General features: G+C 45.1%; 1 protein-coding gene across 1 annotated transcript in view; it reads right to left on the reverse strand.

The window, feature by feature from the left end:
• MAD1L1 (mitotic arrest deficient 1 like 1) overlaps window positions 1-23,946 on the reverse strand; it is a 428,393-nt gene that overhangs the window by 372,752 nt on the left and 31,695 nt on the right. Inside the window, exon 10 of the mRNA XM_075284203.1 lies at window positions 11,047-11,133. Coding sequence (XP_075140304.1) covers window positions 11,047-11,133 — 87 coding nt within the window. The remainder of the gene's footprint in view (window positions 1-11,046; window positions 11,134-23,946) is intronic.

The raw sequence follows: 23,946 nt of genomic DNA on the forward strand, positions 1-23,946 counted from the left end.
ATTAGGAAAAAAAATAAGTGTTTGTTACAGTGTGTCAGCGAGGGAAAATTGGAATTCCCATCATTAGCCGGAAAGATTAGGGCTGCAAATCACGAGAGCGGCAAGAAATGAACATTGGCCATCGTCCGGCTCGCTTAACAGAAGCGCAATTATGTAGATCACAGACTCGCTCCCGAGAGGCCGCTCATGGCTTGGCATTAGATTAATACTTGGAAGGGTCCGGCACTTGGGTACACAGGACGCTGATTTTTGGCAACCTAAAAGCTTCATCTGCGATTATTGAGACATGGCGGGAGACAACATCAGCGTGAGGGGGAGACGTAATATTAATAAAAGTCACCGAACAAGTGTTTAGGGATGAAATCCCAGTAAATGTGCGCCCCTACAGTGACGACTTCACTTCAATAGAGGCATCAACAGCGGGATTCAATTTTCTCCTAATTAATGGATTTAATATGCATTAAGTAGATGAATCACTGATGGCAATCTGAGATCGGCGGCTACAGTCACAAGCAGACAAACTTCTCCCGTCAACCAACCCTTAAAGAACACAATTCATTATTGTATCGTTAAATCCCGCTCAGGATGGCAGCCATATGCTTAATAGGACGAACAGGCGACAAATTTATCAACTGTATCAAAATGGCTTGAACTTAACCCCTTAAGGACCAGGCCATTTTTTGGTTTCGCATTTTCGTTTTTCCCTCCTCACATTTCAAGAGCCATAACTTTTTCATTTTTCAGTTCACACGAGTCACATGATGGCTTATTGTTTGCGGGACAAATTGTACTTTGTAATGGCACCATTCAATATGCTGTGCAATGTACTGGGAAGCTGGAAAAAAATTCAGAATGAGGTGCAATTGGAGAAAAAATGCATTTGCGCCATTTTCTTATGGGTTTAATTTTTACAGCGTTCACTGTTTGGTACAAATGACATGTTACCTGTGTTCTACGTGTCAGTACGAACGCGGTGATACCAAATTTATATAGTATTTGAAATGTTTTGATACTTTTAAAAAAATGATAAACTTTGCAAAATAGAAAAAAAAAATTGTGTCATCATGTTCTAACACCTGTAACTTTTTCATATTTCCATGTATGGAGCTGGTTGTGGTGTCTTTTTATGCGGGACAAGATGACGTTTCTATTGATACCATTTTGGGAAAGATCTGATGGTTTGATCACTTTTTATTCAATTTTTTATAAGAGGCAAAGTGTTGAAAAAAACGCTTTTTGGCTGTTTTTTTTTTTTTTTTTTTGCCGCTACGCCGTTCGCAGTACGGGATAAATGTTTTAATATTCTAATAGTTTGGGCATTTTGGAGCGCGGGGATACCTAATATGTTTATGTTTAATGTTCTTTAATTACTTTTATAGCTGATCTAGGGAAAGGGGGGTGATTTGAACTTTTATATTTTTTTTATTTTTTTAATACTTTTAAAAACTTTTTTTTTTCTTCTGTTACATTTATGATCAGACCCCTTAGGTACCTTGAAACCTAGGGGGTCTGATCGCTCATACTATTCACTGCAATAGTATGCAGTGTGTAAAGGGTTAACAGCAGCGATCGGCTCGGGCACCGACCGCTGCTGTTATTGGCAGGTCCTGGCTGTATGATACAGCCGGCATCTGCCGTGTATGGAGCGAGCTCAGCGTGTGAGCTCGCTCCATACATCCCCATGCGACCCATGACGTACAGTTACGTGAAGGGTCGCTAAGGGGTTAAAGGGGCCATCTTGTACGGATTATGTTGCATTCCGCGTGTGAACATTCCGTGCAGTGCATCGGCATCTGATCCGGATTAGACCTAAATGAATGGGTGGGAGGGAGCCTCGCAAAGCGGCTGAGTCAGCTGCAGAATCCGCGGGAAGAAGGGTCATCTCGTTACTTGTCCCGCTACTGGCTAGCAGAAAAAAGAAGCAAGCGGCTCCCACTGAAGTCAATGGGAGCTGTTTTTGGAAGCGGTTTTTGAGGCGGATTCCACGTCCAAACCCACTGTCAAAAAACTCTGCGTGAATAGACCCTTAGGGGTTAGGGACATTGTCGAGGAGAGGAGAAAAGATCCCAAGCTCTAAACCACCTTGTCCACCCATGCATGGACGCTAAATGGTTGCAGAATACATACATTTGCCCTGTAGAGGCCGCTAAAGAGACAATAACTGCAACACCCCTAGCGAACTCTGAGACTAGACAAAAATGTTACAAGAACTTTTTGGATGGGGTTTTATAAATGGAACAGAAAAAAACTAATATACAGTACTTATTCAGGTATACTGCAGGTGCAGGTACCTGGGATCTTGTAGTCTTGATCGAAGTTCGTTGCAAAAAGACAACCGTCTAAAATCCATATTTCCAGACCCCCCTCTCCTGTGCTACAGACAGCCACCAAACCTCAGGAATATGGTGATTAGCAGCTCACTGTCACCTCCAACTAACACAGAAACATTTCTGTGCGGACAGAAAAAGTGCAAAACCTGCCCGCACATACTGACCACGGATAATATAAAGATCCCGAACTCCGATCAAGACTACAAGATCCCAGGTACCTTCACCTGCAGCACACCTAATCTAGTGTATTTAATAATGTGTACCAAGTGTCCTGAGGCCTGTATATAGGGGAGACAGGACAGACACTTAGGATGAGGATGAACTCACACAGACATATGATTAGAGAGCAGAGAATGGACCTCCCTGTGCCAAAACACTTCAGCAATCCAAATCATAATATCATCAATGACATGAAGATCTTGGTTTTAAGAGGAAATTTCAAAAACAGGAAACATCGGAGGATTTGGGAATATAAACTCATGATGACCTTTGACACGCTCCAAATGGGGCTAAACCAGTCACAGGGTTTTATGACGTTTTACAACAACTAGACACCACGTGACTGATCAAAGGAGCCATAAACCCAGAGAACTTTCCTGTGAACTGATATCTATGTTTTTTTTAACTATTTGCATGTTCTGCTTTCCATCTATTTTGCATCTAACACTCTATTACTGTATGAATATGCCTGCCTTCAGATATTGTGTTATACCGGCCTGATGAAGGGACCATTCTAGTAGTATTAATATAGGTATAGTACTAGTACTATAGTACTATTAATAAAGGTATCAACTACAGAAGACTTCTCCAAAAAAATGTATTTCATATCCACTGGCTAACACGGTCCGAAGATATTTTTCCTTATACAAATAATGGGAGGGATTATCCAAAATATACGGTAAATGAAGCAGCATTGATAAAGCAATTTTATTTAAGGAAAACTGTTGAATTTGCATAAGCTAGCGGTATAGATCGGAACCTTGTTTTGCCGTACTACAGACAGGACAGAGGGGGGAGGCTCCTGCTGCAGATAGTAATCTTTCAGCCAGGTACAGGGGAGAGGAGACATGGCTGATTTCCTTGGGTATAGTGAAATTTATTTATATATTTTGATGATAGTAAAAGGAGACAAAATGAGTTCAAATGAAAGGAGGGGATTCCATTTTTCCATATATATTTTTATGCATTTTCTGAGTTTAATACTTCTCGTCTGCAGATATCATAGATACATAGTAGTCAGTGGAGACCAAAGCTGCATGAACCGTGGCCAGCTGCTTGGATACAGATGTCCGGGGTAGTTCAGCTCTTTCCTTCTATGTTATACATAAGCGAGAATGAATCTACTTTATTACCCTAGATGAGACAATCTCCCGAAGACAGATCTGGAGCGGAGCAGAGGCAGCAGTCCGTCTACACGCCGGGCTCGGCTGATGGAATAGACACCCAGGAACACAAAATAGATTTAGAGAAAATTAATTCTGTGTTTAGAAGGGAGATTACAATAAGGCTGGGACTAATGGCCGCCGTTAAATAGGACTAGTCATTAAGCCTATTCTTTCATTACCTCCATGCAGCTTTCGAGTGTGGCCAATTTCCCGAGCACTGCAGTGCAGGTAGGTCCCATCCCATAAAAGCCATCATGAAGCCACCTTCATTATACTGTGTTTTCTATAAAAATCTCCCGTCATTATCTCCTCATTCCGTGCACTTTGCCTGTATCGATGTTCTCAATCCGGAATTTATAGGTTCTGCAAGCTGCGAGGAAAATTCCATCCCCGCCCCATTAAGAAACCGCTTTCGGTCATATTAGAAGTTGAATAGGTTTTATTGTCGTAACATGGGCGGCTTTGTGAGAACGACAGGTGTCTGTCCCCTACCTGCCAGATGCCGTACATCATCATGATGGCAACATTTAGGGGAAATATGCGAGATAAGAGGATGTCACCGCAGGGTGCGTGCGGGGTGTGCGAGCTTAGTCCTCAGTCACTAAGAAGATCCATCAGAACAAGGTGCATAGGAATCAATGCTACAGAACAAGGTGCATAGGAATCAATGCTACAGAACAAGGTGCATAGGACTCAATGCTACAGAACAAGGTGCATAGGACTCAATGCTACAGAACAAGGTGCATAGGAATCAATGCTACAGAACAAGGTGCATAGGAATCAATGCTAGAAGCATTCTAGTCTCATGTACTTGTCATCTGAAGCGGATCTAAGGCTCTGTTCAAATTTTCTTTTTGGGTATAACGAAGGAATATGTTCATAGTGCTGTCCCAACTATGCACCAGTGTATACAGTTTTGTATACGTGGACAAGAAAAACACAGGGATATACACTTTCCTAAAGGATTTGCACCTATACAGGCCCCTTGAATGCCCAAAGGACACACTTCACATTTGCACAGTGTTAAACCCATGTACAGGACTGTGTGCTACTTCAGTGTAATATTCAGATATTTCCCGCATAGCACACTAACCCATTCATATCTATCGGTCCGTGCACATGACCGTGATTTCCACGGATCCCCATGTTGGCAGACAGACCATGCTTGAAAACTCAGGACATGTCCTATTCCTGTCCAGTTTTGTGGCCATGCTTGCTAACCCTGGTAAACGGGGTCGCGGTCACACGGCGGGTACACCGGTAGCGCACGGGTGACATCCATGTGCCACCTGTGCAATTCAATCACGGCTCGCAGCTTGCACACGTCGTGTTCATGACCCCTAAGTGAAATAAATCTGGGGCATTTGCAAATGAGCTGCTCAACCTGGGGCTGAATTAGAAATTTGGAGCATAGAGTACCTGTCGACAAACTAGAAAATCTGTCTTAAAGGGGCAGTGCAGGATACGAAAACATATCTGCTTTCATCTTCTGAGGAAGTGATGTGACATCATGCCCATTGGTCACAACTCGGCCACAATCCTCTTCATTCCTATCAGCAGTGAATGGATTACTAAGCTGCAATGACTCAGTTCCGCCACTACAAAGAGAACGGAGCTGTCTGCTTCCTGTTCTATTGTCCGTGCATCAGCTGACTGGCCGTGAAGGGCGGGAACGGGGAGATCCCCAAACTGATCTGATATTGATGACCATGATTTTGCAATGATCACATCTGTGATTTATTTATTTTTACATTTTTACACAGAATATTTCTATTTTATCCTTTTTCAGAAGCCTTTCCTTCCCCCTTACCTTACCGGATAAGTCTGAGGTGAACACGACGAGAACTGCCAGCGCAGCGGAGAGATTAAAGGGAAAATTAAATCATATTTCAACGTTTCAAGCCTATTTATGTGTTCGCAGCCTTTGAATCTCACAATCTTGGCAGGGTAATTATGGCAAGTCCTCGCTATTTAGGGGAAGATTTTTTTTTTTTTGCTTTTTGCAAAATAAAACATAAATCCAGCCTCCCTTTATATAAGTTGTAAACACTTTGTTGGCTCGTGAGACTGGATTTAGATGGCGGTATATCACACGGATATTGTTCTCTTCCTCAACATGAAATAAAAGAAGCATTTCAAAAATCAAAATAGACATCAGGGTAATCCTATCTATATAATGGGGACATAAAGATCAGTCTGATAGGAACAGGAATGACAGCGGATCAGCAACAAAATCCATGAGTAGTTGTTATAGTAGTAGTCGTCCTTACAGCCTCGGTACAAAACGGAATGAATGTGGTTACAGGCTAGTAAAAAAACCGCTGGCTTCTAAAATTATTGACAAACCCCAATAACAACAACATTGTTAATAAGACATAAAATACTGAACACTGAGCAGGTACCTCTCACCATGGCTGGGGTGATATGCTGGTTCTGGTGACAGTAACCTATCTATCTGCAGGGCTGGGGTGATATGCTGGGTCTGGTGACAGTAACCTATCTATCTGCAGGGCTGGGGTGATATGCTGGTTCTGGTGACAGTAACCTATCTATCTGCAGGGCTGGGGTGATATGCTGGTTCTGGTGACAGTAACCTATCTATCTGCAGGGCTGGGGTGATATGATGGTTCTGGTGACAGTAACCTATCTATCTGCAGGGCTGGGGTGATATGCTGGTACTGGTGACAGTAACCTATCTATCTGCAGGACTGGGGTGATATGCTGGGTCTGGTGACAGTAACCTATCTATCTGCAGGGCTGGGGTGATATGCTGGTTCTGGTGACAGTAACCTATCTATCTGCAGGGCTGGGGTGATATGCTGGTTCTGGTGACAGTAACCTATCTATCTGCAGGGCTGGGGTGATATGCTGGTACTGGTGACAGTAACCTATCTATCTGCAGGACTGGGGTGATATGCTGGGTCTGGTGACCGTAACCTATCTATCTGCAGGGCTGGGGTGATATGCTGGGTCTGGTGACAGTAACCTATCTATCTGCAGGGCTGGGGTGATATGCTGGGTCTGGTGACAGTAACCTATCTATCTGCAGGGCTGGGGTGATATGCTGGTTCTGGTGACAGTAACCTATCTATCTGCAGGGCTGGGGTGATATGCTGGTTCTGGTGACAGTAACCTATCTATCTGCAGGGCTGGGGTGATATGCTGGGTCTGGTGACAGTAACCTATCTATCTGCAGGGCTGGGGTGATATGCTGGGTCTGGTGACAGTAACCTATCTATCTGCAGGGCTGGGGTGATATGCTGGTCTGGTGACAGTAACCTATCTATCTGCAGGGCTGGGGTGATATGCTGGTTCTTGTGTCAGTAACCTATCTATCTGCAGGGCTGCGGTGATATGCTGGGTCTGGTGACAGTAACCTATCTATCTGCAGGGCTGGGGTGATATACTGGTTCTGGTGACAGTAACCTATCTATCTGCAGGGCTGGGGTGATATGCTGGTTCTGGTGACAGTAACCTATCTATCTGCTGGGCTGGGGTGATATTCTGGTTCTGGTGACAGTAACCTATCTATCTGCAGGGCTGGGGGTGATATGCTGGTTCTGGTGACAGTAACCTATCTATCTGGAGGGCTGGGGTGATATGCTGGGTCTGGTGACAGTAACCTATCTATCTGCAGGACTGGGGTGATATACTGTTCTGGTGACAGTAACCTATCTATCTGCAGGACACATGAAAGATGTGTCATATCTCAGATGGGTTAATAAATTCCCTACATCATGATCCATTTCATATCCAACAAGTCTGGAGAATCCCTTTAAGAGCTGGTAAGATTCCATATCTCATCACTAACCCCCCTGTAGGGGAGCAGCCGGCCATGGTACAGTGGAAAGAGTAGAGAGAAATGGAATTTAACAATAGGAAAAAAAAAAAAAAAGAAGGATTTTTTGATACGCTCGTGTTTGCTGCGGCACCGACTTGGCGAAATGTCTTTTTGCATTTCATAGAAATCAATCTGAGATGGGATTCATAGAGAGCTCCTCAGCGCTGGACGGAGCCGGGGAATTCATATTAATGAAGCTTCATGGTGTTTCATCCAGAATGGCCTGTTACGGGGAGTGTAGCACATCCAGGCGGCATGCAAAACAAATTGACTGGGGCCCATTCCAAGCCGGTCCTTTACAGCAATGTAATTAATCCTTCCATCTCCGGCCATCGGGCACGTCGCTGCTAATTCACACAACTATGCGAAAGTAAAAGTACGGATCGAGAGTCAGAGATTGTTACAATCAACGCGGAATCTATTACAAGGGAGGGAAAGTCCTCTGCAGATGCAGCTTCATCGCTCGCCATATTGGCTCGCTGCGAATGAATTGAAATTCATGGTTTACATTCAGCAGAGAAAAAAAAAAACAACAGCAGCCGTACATCACGTCTTCAGTGCTCCGGCCTCATACCAATGGCACTTTGCGGAATGAATGGCGCACGTTCTCGGCTTCGAAGAAGATCTGCGCAGGCGCCGGGAGCACCTGAGAGGAGTCCGACGAGGCTCATCCAACTCATCTCTAGATATGGTGAGTTGTTTTTGTTTGTTTTTTTAAATTACGGATGATTTTTGCCGATTTGGGACACCAAACCATCTGGTAGGGAACCTTGGGCTCTCCAGCTGCTGTGAAACTACAACTCCCAGCATGCTCCATTCACTTCTATGGGAGTTCCAAGAACAGCAGAGCCAGTATGCATGCTGGGAGTTGTAGTTTTGCAACAGCTGGAGAGCCGTACGTTCCCTACCCCTGCTCTATAAGGATCTGAGAGTGGTTTAGTGTCTCCAATTGACCCAACAGGTTCTCTAAAGCGGATAGACCCTTTTTTTAGATTGCAAGCTCTTCTGAGCAGAGTCCTCACGCCTATGGAGAGAATTTATCACTCTGTAATGTCTCTAATGTCTACGATTTGTAAAGCGCTGCAGAATATGATAAGATAGGAGGGGTCCGACTGTTGAGACAAGGAGTCGGATAACTCCTTTAATGTGTCGAAAAATATTCTTTGCTATAAAGAAACGCAAAAGAAGAGTCAAAAAAAACCAAGGCGGCAGCAGCAGCACCCCCACCTCCGCCATAAGTGACCTAAATGAAAGGCTCGAGAAAGGACATAGATTTACATGAAGGGGAAAGACTTCACTTGACATTTACAAATCAAACAAATGCTCATCAAACAGATTTTTCCCCTCATTCTTAAGCACTGAAGATGACTCAAGTATGTAAAATATCAGTCATTTCAGCACTAGAGTGCACTTTACTGTAGCTACTGGCAATGCCAAAAACTATTTTTGCTATTCTCAGGGGCTCGGAAGACGTTGAAATGTCAAGAGAAGCAGCAAGTGTTTAACCAACTGCGCCGCTCAGCCCCGGGGGCACGAGACGCAAGTCTTTACACGCTGCGAATGGAGGACGGAAAGCTCGACAGGATCCTTAAGTGCAACCGAAGATCACAGTAACGTATATAAATGACTGGGACAAGGGACAGGACTTTTGAGCGGCAGATAGGGCGAGATCACAGATATTAAGGCAGACCGTGGGGGCGATGTATAACAGCTGGTGCATGGGGACGTGGAGTAGTTCGTGCCATCAACCACAGACTACATTGCAATTTTTTTGATTTTTTTTAGTTAAAGGGATTCTACTTCCACGCCTGTGCAGTCGGCTCTGCCATCGGGCTGCAGGCAGAGCCGAGTGCACAGGCTGGCGTCCATTTTTTGGAGGCTGCTTACGCGCGCATGCGCAGTACGCTCCTGTAGTTCCATGGCTTACAGAGCTTAGAGCGCATGCGCGCGTCAGCGGCCTCCAAAAAATGGCCACCAGCCTGTGCACTCTGATGGCAGAGCCGACTGCGCAGGCACGAAGTGTGACCCAAGCCGGAAGAAGACGAGTGAAGAGGCGGTTGCTGAAGATGATGGAGGCGGCGCTGGAGAGAGTTCTCTCGCAGCATTGGGGACGCCCCCAGTGCTGTTTGAATGCTGAGGCCCGCCCCAGTGCTGCGAGAAAACCCATTTGCATACCAACAAAAACCAGGTTTTTAATCGAACGGCGGGCCAGAGACGACTTCTAAAGGTAGGAGACAAATAGCCTTTCTTAAAGAGGACCTTTCACCATATCCGGGCACAGGCAGTTCTATATACTGCCAGAAAGCTGACAGTGCGCTGAATTCAGCGCGCTGTCGGCTTTCCCGATCTGTGCCCGGTGTGAAGAGCTTACGGCCCGGTACCGTAGCTCTTCTATGGTCAGAAGGGCGTTTCTGACCATTAGCCAGAGACGTCCTTCTGCCTCGCGGCGCCAATCGCGCTGTGCTGTGGAGCCGGGAGGAACGCCCCCTCCCTCTGCTCACACAGCTTGTCCGTAGACGAGCATTATCAGGAGAGGGAGGGGGCGTTCCTCCCGGCTCCACAGCACAGCGTGATTGGCGCCGCGAGGCAGAAGGACGTCTCTGGCTAATGGTCAGAAACGCCCTTCTGACTGTAAAGCGCTACGGTACCGGGACCGATAGCGCTTTACACCGGGCACGGATCGGGAAAGCCGACAGTGCGCTGAATTCAGCGCACTGTCAGCTTTCTGGCAGCATATAACATTGCATGTGCCCAGATATGGTGAAAGGTCCTCTTTAAGGCTATTCCAAAGTGTGAACGAGAAAAAAAAAAGAGTTTTAATGGTAGAATCCTTTCAAAAACAGAAATGGTTGTCCATGGGCGAAGGACTGGAGACTCCACGTCAATACAATGGATGATGTAGATGGTCAGCATGATGTATCTATGTGACTGCTGTCCCGGGCTGCAGAGGGTCTATGGCGAAGACCGCGCAAATTTTGTTGGAACGAATCCCCCAAGTAATTTCCCTACCGGCAGCCATGACGAAGTCCTTCAGTGCTAAAGAAGCAACATTGGGCTGCAAGTTTCTAAGACATTCAGAGCACCTGCGGCTCTCTTTACAAAAACCAGACCCCGCCCCCATTGCACAATAGAATCATTTGCATATCCATTTAAAAAAAAAGTGTCATCTCCTCTGCATTGCTACATCAGTTTGGGGACACATAAAAGGCACGTACATGACATTATCATTGGCTTGGGAGGCATTTTAGCCCTTTAAAGTCTCCAGTTGAAAGTAAATCCCGTCACTGGTTGGCACCATATAAATACCGGACAGGGAAGATATGGTTAATAACAGGTTCCGCTGGGTAGACCCCCCACAGCCCCTTCACCGCAGAGTGTTCTGCTCTATGTTAGTAGCTTCTGGCCACGATGGAGGTTTATACCATATAATATTATAATAAATGACAATTCTCCATGTTATACCATGGAGCGGATACAAATCAGTCCCTACCTGTTCGTAAGGGTGAGATTCTCTTCTTTCAGCTTAAACTCCCGCTGCAGTATAGCGAGTATCTCCGTAGAGAGATCATCTGGAGTCCTGAGGGGAAAGGAAGGAAAAAACAGGATTAATGAAAATTCTTACACTGCAGTTTCCAACCAGCACAGACTACGGCTTTATTAAGTGGAAAGGTGACAGCGACACAAAAGCAACAGCTCTGCTACAGCAATTAGACTAATGCTTGGAAATTCATTAAGACGGATGACAGAGCGGTCACCAATAGAGACCTGAGCGAGGCCGCGCCTATCACTTCCATAGGATTAATGGAGGCCGAGGATAGGCTCATTAGTCATAAGGATAATACCACCAATGTGTGGGGGATAGGACAAAGTGGACACGGCTCTAAGAATTGCACTGTGGCCACTTCACCTCGACTTTACCCAGATAGGCACAGGGTTGACCCATGGTCTGGCCCAAGCAGATATCTAGAAAATAGCAAACGTCGCCAAGTCCATAGGAGCATAGCGGCCAAGTAATCTGGGGTCTAGATGATAGGTCTCCTGCCAATAAGACATGGATGGTTATTTTTGCTAAGGTCTATCCATAACAATATTGAAGGCAGACGAGGGCAAGACAAGAGGATATTAAAAATAGGCAAAGACGGGTCAATGGGAAAAGCAGAGTAGGCAGTCACCTACACAGTCCAGTCACATTAATGTGACCACCTGTCACAATCCAGAATAACCACCTTTGGTAGAGCGGACCGCTGCGAGACGTGCAGGAAGAGAGGGGATGTTGTGATGATGGTCACTGGGATGTTGAGCAAGGCCGACTCCAGTGCCGTGGCCAGCTGCGCTAGGTCACGTGGTTGAGCCTCCATGGTGCGAACAACCCGATTGAGGTGGTCCCACAGATTCTCGATTGCTTTCAAGTATTGGGGATTTGCTGGCCAAGGGAGTACGGTAACCTCATCCTGGTGCTCCTGGAACCATGCACGTACACTGTGAGCTTTATGACACTTCGTATTGTCCTGCTGATGGATGCCATCATCCTGAGGAGAAACAATTCGCATGTAGGGGTGAACATGGTCTGCAAGGATAGAAGCATACTGGTGTTGATCCATCGTGCCTTCCATAGTGATGAGTGCACCCAGATGGCTGATGACACGCGCCTTCTGCGATTGGTTATGTAACGTTGACGTCAGAAGTTTGGCGGTGGTCCCATTAATAGGACTGGACTGTGTAGAATGCCATTATATAAGAAATTAAAGAAAAAAGTTCTTTGTAGAGACAATCCAAAAATAACAATTTTTGCAAATAGAAGTCATTCAAAATTCTGGGTTCTGCCAAATCCCAGACCATAGAAAGTTCCTGCTTTTATGGCGGTGTCCAACAGCCACAAAACAGTTGCTAAAATAATAAGAGAAAAACTTTCCAACTCTACAAAATGTTTTATATTTGAAAAAATGTTTCATTTTTAATTGTCTACAAATGTAAATATAGTTCTGTTCATGGGAAAACCCTTAGACGAGAGGGCAAGGGTCTGGCAGGGTAAGGTGCCCTGAAGGGTAACAGGAAAATTTACTGAAAAATGCTGAAACTGGAAGGCCAAGGAGTCGAGACGGATTGTTATACTAGTGCCCTGGACACAGAGAACTGGTCTTAATCGTTGAAAGAATGGTTGGAAATTCACACAAGAGCCCGGCAGCCAGCACACCAAATAATCTGAAAGACTTTTCGAGCTACTAAATCTTTGCAGACCACAATATTTTACAAAATTTACAAAATTGAATGCTACATGACAAAGTGGACTTGTATTCCATGCACAATACTGGTCTCTTCTGATAGAAGGGTCAAACATTAGGGGCAGGGAAGGAGCAGACCCCATAGCTAAACCCTTGCAATTCATCGAATTGCTAGTTCCTTGAAGATCAGTCTTGAAGTGTCTAATGTCAACCACGCATATGGACAGAACTCATCCACAACCATTCAATGGCTAGTCAGCTTTTTGTGACCGAAGGAGAAAAAAAAAAAAAAAGTTTCCCAAGGATGGCGCCCACTATTTCTAAAGACAGTACGGTGACCTACATGTACAGACACGTTTCACAGACCCAAACTTTAACTTCACAAAATAAAGTGGTAAGAACAGAAAGAAGAGCGGCAATTCTGAGTCACTCTACTCCGATACAGAAAAGACGACGGTAATGAGAACCACTTCTGAGGGACTTGTGTGAAGGCATAAAATAAAGATAAAGCTCCATCTGTGAGCAACAACAAACACAAGAAGCTGGAACTTTCTCTATGAAATTGTCATAATCTGGAAAGAATACAAAGTTTTGCTCCCGTCTGTTGACTTCTCTACGATAATGAGATCTCAGATGGTCAAAACAACATTGTACTGAGACTTGGGCGCAGAGGAAGAAGGTAAAAAGTTAGAGTGACCAGGTCGCCTAAACTTATCTCCAATATTGGTCAGAAATCCACTTTAGACCATGGTCTACTAACAATATTTTGTCCCCCAAAATCTACATTCACGCAGGGTTCAGCCGAGATCACAAGTCTCTAATAGACACCTTCGGTGGGGAGTTTTCTCTTAAGAATAAAATGATCCGGTGTTGGAATCCAACTTGCCCGGCCATTCTTCCCACCAAACAATGGCCATCAGGGGAACGTTGTGACACCACCATATAGATTAGACAAAATTTCAGCTACAGCTACATTGAGAGCCGGGCTACATTTATTATTTCTTTATTGGAGCAAAAACCAGAGGAATTTATGAAGACTGACGATTCTTATAACAGTTTTGTGCGCCAAAGTGAAGATACGCCTAATTTATTAATTTGTTCTGCCATTTTATGCCGGCTTCAGGAGTAAATAATGATAAATCTGTCATGCTAAGCACCGCCGAAACACGTCCAGTATTTGGGAAAGTGGAATACGGGACTCAAAGGGGTTGTCTAGTATATACAGATTTGTCCAAGGATGCCGGAGAAGCTGTACCCCATACATACTCGCCTGTCCTGGAGCTCCAGTGCTGCAATCCAGTTCTGGTCTCTCCAGGGTCGTCTATTGGCAGAAGATTCATCTCATGTGACTGCTGAGACCAATGAGCGGCCTAAGGAAAGGGACCTGTGACGTTGCGTGCCCTTCCTTTTTTGACAACTATTTCTGGGTAACAGCTTTAATAATTTCTTCCAATGTCCACCATTCCGTTTTCAAGTCAAAAAATTCTGAATGTACACAGTCCAGTCATATTCATGTAACCACCGTCTACTTCTGACGTCAACATTAAATAACCAATCGCAGAAGGCGCGTGTCATCAGCCATCTGGGTGCACTCATCATTGTGGAAGGCACGATAGATCCATACAAGTATGCCTCTATCCTTGCGGACCATGTTCACCCCTACATGCGAATTGTTTCTCCTCAGGATGATGGCATCTACCAGCAGGACAATGCGACATGTCATAAAGCTCGCAGTGTATGTGCGTGGTTTGAGGAGCACCAGAATGAGTTTACCGTACTCCCTTGGCCAGCAAATTCCCCGGACTTGAACCCAATCGAGAATCTTTGGGACCACCTCGATCAGGTTGTTCGCACCATGGAGGCTCAACCACGTAACCTAGCGCAGCTGGCCACGGCACTGGAGTCGGCATGGCTCAACATCCCAGTGCACATCATAACATCCCCTCTCTTCCTTCCTTCCAATTCTGAATGAATGAACGAACGAGAGAGAGAGAGAGAAGACCTTATGTATACAACTGGATTTTCTGCAACCAGCCCATCACTCTTAAAATGCCACAGCCTTGACAAATATTACCTGCAATATGGTGCAACGCCATACTGTGATACTTACGTTACGCAACAAAATTTACAGTGTAGCCTTCGCCTTAATTCAATAGATTTTTCTATGGCAATTTGATGATCCAGAATATTTGATAATCCAACACCATTAAGCTCCATTAATGCCAGATGAAAGTGATTTTACTGTACATACATAGATGCAGAGTAATATACATGTGCACTCTCTCACTGCCTTGAAACATCATAAATTAAAAGTGACATCAAAGAAATCACATCTCCAATTAGAAAAATGTGACAACCCAAGGGAACCCACGTTTGCCGTCTTTGAAATCTTCCACTTCATAAATTTGGAGGAGAGACATGAAACCTTGCTTCCTACAGTCGCTCTCATTTGCTTTTTTTTCCCTGTTTTTGCTTGTTTTTATTATTTTAATCATCACCTTCTCTTGAAGTTTCGTCCAATGCCGACGTAAGATCACAAGAGGTGGCTTTCATATTCCTCGGCCCAAACATAATCCAGTGCAAATAGTAGCAGAGAACTCGACCGGCACATCGCTTACTGTAGGCGCCTCCTGGAGGATTATGGGAATTATGGGCGTAAATGGTCAGTCCTGGAAATTTATCCCATTACAATTCCTACTATTGTGCTTGCTAAGGTTGAGCCGATCTTGAGATTTCAGGATCGATTTTAAAATCCGATTATTTTCCAGCCGATCCCGATCGTGAAATTTGCTCGATCGCCGATCAGGATCCGATCTTTCCTGATCCCGATTTGCTCAACCCTAGCGCTTACATGTCTACAAGTTATTTTCCAGGGAATAAAGGTAAGTTTTCACAAAGTGGAATTTCGTGCAGAAATTGAGACAGATTGCAAATCAAAATCAGCTCCAAATTCAGGCTCTATTGATTCCAATGTTACTCAGGCGCTGAATTTGTTCTCCTAGCAGAAAATACAAGGGTCATACTCGATCCTCAGGTGGATTATCCAGTTTTATCTGTTTAATGAGCTTTTGCAGTTACTGCGCTGAATTCAGGGCACTTTTTTTTGCTTGTAGCTTTCACCATGGCGCAGAGATCGGTGCTTTTCCGCAACATGCACCTAAACCTTAGGCCTGGTTCACATCTGCGTTAGAGGAGTTCACTTGGGAACCCCAAGAACGGAAACCTATATGCATTAAAAAGCAGTTACCTAAGGAAACCTGCGGACCCCAGAGATTATATTGGGGTCCATGTGGTTTCTGCACGAAACAGGCAGAGAGAAAAGCCCTACAAGGAGGACTTTGTAGAAACCACATGGACCCCATTACAGTGTCTGGGGTTCGCGGGTTTCCTTAGGTAATCGCTTTTTAATGCGCATAGGTTTCAATTCGTGGGGTCCCCAAACAAAAGCCCAAAGGCAGATGTGACCCAGGCCTTAATTGGGTTTTATCCGGAAGTCAAATCTACGCTATACACAGGACCCCTACATTTGCTGGAGTGAGCGACGTCCAGCACATTCATCACGTGGCCAGTTTGCAGCTCAGACCTATTCAAGTGAATGGGTCCGAGCTGCAATACCAAGCACAGACACTACACAATGTACAGTGGTGTACCTGGTATTCCGTAAGCAGCCTGTAGGGTTCTGATGATAGCAGTCGCAGGTGTCCGATCCCACCCATGTGATATTTGATGGCCCAACCTAAGGATAGGGCATCAATATAATAATTCCAGAAATTCTCATTATAGTTTCTGTCTAGATTCTGAATTGGAATCAAAACCCGAAGGCCCTCTGCTCCATGAGCCCCCATAACAGGAAGGGACTATACAACAGATACCCTACAAACACGACGTCAGGTAAGCGGGGCTACCTACCAGATGTCCTATAATTCACTGAATACTTGTACTATGCAGACAGCCTAATCCATTAGAAACCTGTCCTCCTAAACACAAGATCTGAACTTATTTATACCGACTCTTAACGTACGCTTTGTAGAAACAAAAAAAAAGGAGCAAAAACAAAAAGCAGAAAATAATCTGTACTTGGAGCTGTAGTCTACAAAACGTCTCGTAGACTGACAAATGTCTCCCGCCTGGAACAGGACAATCATTTCAGTAGCTTCACTTTCTGAAATTCTACCAAACAGACCAGATGGTTTCGTGAGAACGTCCCCGGAGTGCGTTTCCGCGCAGTACTTTTGGATACGGAGTGCTTTTACCTCGATAGTTCCAATACCCAGCGTAGTCATTTATTAAATGGTACATATTATGCCTTAAAAAAAATTGGACCCCGATCCCTCATCAGAAGATGTCCAAGCTACAGCGTGCCAACCATTATTAGGCCACCAGGAACTTTTAGCAAGATTAAAAGCAGAGTTTCGTTCTGATAAGTTGGCACTTGGTCAGTGCTGAACTTCCAGCGTGTCCATAAGTAAAACAAGGACAGGTGAGCGCGACCGTCCACGTCTATGTGATGGATTAAAGAGGTCGTGGACGTTTAGAAAAGCGGTGCTACTTTCTACCGGAAACATGGACACTTGTCCATAGATCATGTGTGATATAGCGGGTCTGCCGCCATGAAACAAATGGATCTGAGCAGCAACAATAGACACAGAGTGGCGCCATGCTGGAAGATATCCACTATGTCTACCTAATCTCATCCAACCCCTATAGAAGTGCTAGACTGAGTCTACAAGATCTTATCAAGATGTTTTACAGGGTCATTTATAGGGTCGGCAGCTTTAGGAATGTCTTGAGAAATTTTGTGGAAATTTTATTTCAACAAAATTTATCAATATGAAGTTATATTTGGTTCCCGTTCCTGGCTAAAATCATCCAACTGCATGCCAACCCAGTCCATCATATGGCCACAGACGGAGGAGCGGGTTACCATTGTCTGCCTCTGTCACTATAACACATTGTTACAAGGTACCGCGTGTTACAACGATGAATAAAGAGTGACGATGACGATCACAACCAATCATCTGCAACAACACGCTCATTATATGACATGCCTGAACAATCACAGGCACAGCGCGAGGAACCAGTTCAGCGTCAGGCCAGCTTGACAGCTGCCGAAACGACGGAGCAGGCGGATCATCAACGCCAACAACACGCTCATTATATGTCCCAGCGAGCTGCTGAGATGCTGGAACAATCACAGGCACGGTGTGAGGAACAATTTCAGCGGCAGGCCAGCTTGAGAACCACCAAAACACCGGAGCATATGGATCATCGGCGCCAAGAACACACTCATTATATGGCATCCCAGCAAGCTGGTGAGATAGCGGAACAATTACAGGCACAGCATGAGGAACAAGTTCAGTGGCAGCTGTCGAAACGCCGGAGCAGGCGGATCATCAACACGCTCATTATATGGCGTCCCAGCGAGCTGCTGAGATGCCGGAACAATCACAGGCACGGCATAAGGAACAAGTTCAGCTGCAGGATAACTTGAGAGCTGCCGAAATGCCGGAGCAGGCAAACCATCCACGGCAGCACTTTGCTGAATATAGGCGGATCATTGACGCCAACAACCCGCAGATGAAGGGGAGAGGAGCAGAGGCTAGTAAAATAATATTTTTTTTATTTTTTTATTATTTTTTTTTTAGTGCTGTGTCCAAGAAAGCAGGCTTAAAAAACATCCTATAACAACCAAGGCATTTCATTCAAACCCTTTACATCTTCATTACCCAACAGCACAATATTCACAGTGACAGATGGATTTACCGGAGAGGAAAAAAAAAAAAATCCAATAAAGATGTTTTTACATTTCCAAAACTTAGAATGTAATTTTCAGAGAATTTAGTAAACTTGCAGTTACGGGCAATAAAAACTGAGCTGCGAGATGAGAGGAAGAAGAATATAAAACCGGCATTGCACATTAGATTTTAAGCATATCCGCCTGAAAATTTACAATTTTTCGACAACATGCTGTTTAAAGACGCGTCTGGATGCTGAAGCGGTTCATTCAGCTGTGAAGGAAGGATGTTTTTCCTTGAGATGGCACATTTGATCAGGGAAGATGCATTGTCTGGATGGCTTGATAAATTCACATCGGAGGAGGAGAGCCTGAGGAATGGCGTTGGATGTAATCTCCGGAGTTCGGACAATTTTGCTGCTCAATAACGTGTACGCCCAGAAGGCAGCACTGACAGCGCTTGTCCGACTATCAGGATACAAAGTGAAGTATCTCGGGGTTCTGCTATACGTTATAGTATCTGAGGCACAAGATAACACACTTTTATACTTATTAGATCACAAAGTGTTGACATTCAATTTGCTTCAGACACAGAAATACTGCAGCGGGCAACACCAATCTCCATAGCATATCCTAGGAAGAGGAGAAGGCTCATTACTCAACGGAACATGATATCGAAAAGTGAATGATGCTAGAAAACAGAGATACACTCGCCCCCGCCGCTTGTCATTCTGCAGGATTCTCAGCATACAGTCTTGTAAAACTCCTGCAGGGTTCATTACCGGCTATACGGCTCCATTGTCAGATGGGAAGCACCTCAGGGGCGGGGCATAACCACTTCATCCTCCTAAAGACAAAGAAGGGGAGGCTCCTGCTGCAACCAGAGTGTGATTCAGAGCACCAGAGGTAGCCAATGGTAGAGCTCAGAATCACACCCTTTGTCTGCTCCAGCCTGACACCGCCCTCCTGGCAGTACAGAGCCTAAACAGCATATCAGGTACCAAAACAGCACTGATTGCTCAGGAATGGTGGGGGCTAGAGAAAACATTCCAATTGTGCCAGAATCAGTGGAACAAGGCTATTAAAGGATGTGGAGAGCTGGAATAGTTAGAGATGGTGGCACGTTCTTATTAAAACCTGCAGTCAATTTAAGATAAATGGGGCATGTGTGGGAAGAGATTGTGCAGGAGAGTCTGAGAACGTCAGTATTGGTTTTGCCCACTGGCCACTTGTAGCCTCATTTCTCTATGAGGTAGGACTTTGCTTACTCTAAAATGAGCCCTGATCCACTTTAATAGGGGGCATGTATACACAGTGCAACCCACATGCATGAAAGCAAGGAATAACTGCTGCACAATTTTAGAGAACAGCAAGTGCAGGCGCAGCGTACAGAGTACAGACGCAGCGTGCACAGTACAGACGCAGCGTACAGGCGCAACGTGCAGCGTACAGGCGCAACGTATATAGTACAGGCGAGACGTACAGAGTACAGGCGCAACGTACAGGCACAACGTGCAGCGTACAGGCGAGACATACAGAGTACAGGCGCAGCGTACAGGCGAGACGTACAGAGTACAGGCGCAACGTACAGGCGCAACGTACAGTGTACAGGTGTGGTCTAGCAATTTGCAAATTACCAAGCTGCAAGTAGAGATAAAGCCCAGCACTAAGCACATGCCACCTGCAGCGGGCTTGCACCATGTAAGGGTTCACTAAAAGTTGGTTTGCCACTGTGTTTCACACCCCTTACCCAGCAACGTGATCGTTTTCATGGTTTAGGACTCTCACCAGACTCTCTTTAACCTTGGAAATGTTCTCTCAATAGTCTTCCCCAAACCTTTCTTGCACCACCAACCTCCTTGTTAGACTTCCCTCTACTTTCAATAGAACTTAGCAGAAAACATAAGAGTTAATCGCAGAAGGTTTCGCTGGGTCTTGGGAAAAAGAGAAGACAAAGAGCTGCAATCTGAGCAATCGTAAACTTTTTTTTTTCTTTTTCCTCTGGTTCCAATCGGCAAAATAGCCATTAATTCCCACAACCTCCTGGAGGAATACAGATATATACGTGTGAAAACTCTGAATATCTGAGGAAGCGTTCTGCTGTATACCACGCGCATATGAAAAGACATCAATTATCCAAATTGATTCAGCGGTGGAGTAAAGCGGGGGAGGGGAGATGTAGAGATAATTTAGGGCTTAATTCTTGAATGAATAAAATGAATAAGAAGGATTGAAGAACGTGGGGGAGGGTAAAGGTGTGTGATCGACGGAGACGTGTGAAATACATGGCATTATGGGGTCTCATTTGTCACCGGCGAAGGCTGGGTAAGAAGATTTCATTAATAAAAATTTATTTCAACTTTCTTTTCAATGGTGGAAGAATAAAAAAATAAAAAATATAAAAATTATGCAAATCTGCTCCTAATTAGGTTTAAAAATTCCATTTCATGGGATAATCAGACTTCAAAAAACTCAATTTTACTTCTAATCAGATTTTAACAAGGATATTAAGTCCACTTCATACAGAAGGGGGAAACGGCAAAACGAACACACAATGTATTCCAGCTTAGCCCTGGGAGATAATTAAATAAAATTAATTTGGCAAAGGGTAGCCTGGAAATGGAGGCGCTCCAGTCGGAGCATCGCCGAGGCAGAAGGAGACAAAAGTGTGTTCATTATTTCGTAAACAGATACAAGGCTTATTGTTTGGAGGGCAGGGAAATAAAAGTATTCAGCGCCAGCCAGGACCCAGGCGGCAGCCATAAAGGAGAAGGCAGAGATGTGTGCAGAGACGGCCCAGGCGGCCATAAAGGAGAAGGCAGAGGATGTGTGCAGAGACGGCCCAGGCGGCAGCCATAAAGGAGAAGGCAGAGATGTGTACAGAGACGGCCCAGGCAGCAGCCATAAAGGAGAAGGCAGAGATGTGTGCAGAGACGGCCCAGGCGGCCATAAAGGAGAAGGCAGAGGATGTGTGCAGAGACGGCCCAGGCGGCAGCCATAAAGGAGAAGGCAGAGGATGTGTGCAGAGACGGCCCAGGCGGCAGCCATAAAGGAGAAGGCAGAGATGTGTGCAGAGACGGCCCAGGCGGCAGCCATAAAGGAGAAGGCAGAGATGTGTGCAGAGACGGCCCAGGCGGCCATAAAGGAGAAGGCAGAGGATGTGTGCAAAGATGGCCCAGGCGGACATAAAGGAGAAGGCAGGGGATGTGTGCAGAGACGACCCAAGCAGCGGCCATAAAGGAGAAAGCAGAGGATGTGTGCAGAGACGGCCCAGGCGGCCATAAAGGAGAAGGCAGAGATGTGTGCAGAGACGGCCCAGGCGGCCATAAAGGAGAAGGCAGAGGATGTGTGCAGAGACGGCCCAGGCGGCAGCCATAAAGGAGAAGGCAGAGATGTGTGCAGAGACGGCCCAGGTGGCAGCCATAAAGGAGAAGGCAGAGATGTGTGCAGAGACGGCCCAGGCGGCCATAAAGGAGAAGGCAGAGGATGTGTGCAAAGATGGCCCAGGCGGCCATAAAGGAGAAGGCAGGGGATGTGTGCAGAGACAGCCCAGGCGGCAGCCATAAAGGAGAAGGCACAGGATGTATGCAGAGACAACCCAGGTGGCGGCCATAAAGGAGAAGGCAGAGGATGTGTACAGAGACAGCCCAGGCGGCAGCCATAAAGGAGAAGGCACAGGATGTATGCAGAGACGACCCAGGTGGCGGCCATAAAGGAGAAGGAAGAGATGTGTGCAGAGACGGCCCAGGCGGCCATAAAGGAGAAGGCAGAGGATGTGTGCAGAGACGACCCAAGCAGCGGCCATAAAGGAGAAAGCAGAGGATGTGTGCAGAGACGGACCAGGCGGCCATAAAGGAGAAGGCAGAGGATGTGTGCAGAGACGACCCAGGCGGCCATAAAGGAGGAGGCAGAGGATGTATGCAGAGACGGCCCAGGCGGACATAAAGGAGGAGGCAGAGGATGTGTGCAGAGACGGCCCAGGCGGACATAAAGGAGGAGGCAGAGGATGTGTGCAGAGACGGCCCAGGCAGCCATAAAGGAGAAGGCAGAGGATGTGTGCAGAGTGCAAGGATGGAGGTCAAAAGGTAAACCAGAAGCGCCCAAACATCCAAGGAGAATACCTCTAATCACATGGTTGCAAGAGACACAAGATGGGAGCCAATGTTGGGAGTGACTTAAGAATTTTAGTTTTAAAGAAAATTTTATATTAAGACTGAGGCCCCACTTGCGGAAAGGCAGCTTTTTTTGTTGAAGATTTTGCTGCGGTTTTTTGAACCAAAGTCATCGGTGGATTGAGCAGCAGGGTCAAGTTTAAGAATTTCCTAGATATTTCCCAGTCTTTTGGTAGCTAGTCTTGGCATAAAGGGGAACTCCCATGAACATGACTATATGTAAAATATGATCAAAAATAACCTCCCCCAAGAGGAAGAAAATAGTAATGGAACAATGCAGAGGTCCAAAAACACATAATGCAGCAGCAGAGCTTTGAAAAGTAATACTAAAACACAAAGACATATCCATCAATTTTGCCTGCTGGTACTACTCATACTCGAACAGGGCTGAGCTGTAATACCCGACACGTCACCCCTCACCACCCATTACCTCTTATCACACCATTATCGTGTCATGAAACTTTAAATAAGACGTTGCCCACAGAGGGTTAAAGCCCAATAAAATGAACAAATAAAATCAGTCGCTTGCTCACCACTAAACCCAATCTAAAAGGACCTGGCCCATAACTACCCTGCAAAATCAATGCTAAGAGATAGTTGTGTAATTAGAAAGTGGAACCTTCAGGATGGGTGACATTGGCTATAACCTTGTTGCTATCTACCTCTCAGCAAGCTATTTGAAGTTGTAAATGGCTCCCTGCTGTGCCCCTCTGCGGAGTCATGCGTCTGACTGAACATCTTACATTTACAGAAGGGTTAGTGGACATATTTTTGCATGTAATTATCCTGTTTATTTTCATATAAACACACAGGTTATTAACTTCAATGAGCCTGGAAGAGCCAAGTGTGGAGAGGAAACCAGTCATCTGACCCGAGGAGATCTGGAAAACTTACTGCATAAAGAAATAAAGTGACAGGATAGATAGATAGATAGATAGATAGATAGATAGATAGATAGATAGATAGATAGATAGATAGATAGGAGATAGATAGATAGATAGATAGATAGGAGATAGATAGATAGATAGATAGATAGATAGATAGATAGATAGATAGGAGATAGATAGATAGATAGATAGATAGATAGATAGATAGATAGATAGATAGATAGGAGATAGATAGATAGATGATAGATAGATAGATGATAGATAGATAGATAGATAGATAGATAGATAGATAGATAGATAGATAGATAGGAGATAGATAGATAGATAGATAGGAGATAGATAGATAGATAGATAGATAGATAGATAGATGGATAG

This window comes from Leptodactylus fuscus, chromosome 8, assembly GCF_031893055.1.
Source record: "Leptodactylus fuscus isolate aLepFus1 chromosome 8, aLepFus1.hap2, whole genome shotgun sequence".
NCBI classification, from domain to species: Eukaryota; Metazoa; Chordata; class Amphibia; order Anura; family Leptodactylidae; genus Leptodactylus; species Leptodactylus fuscus.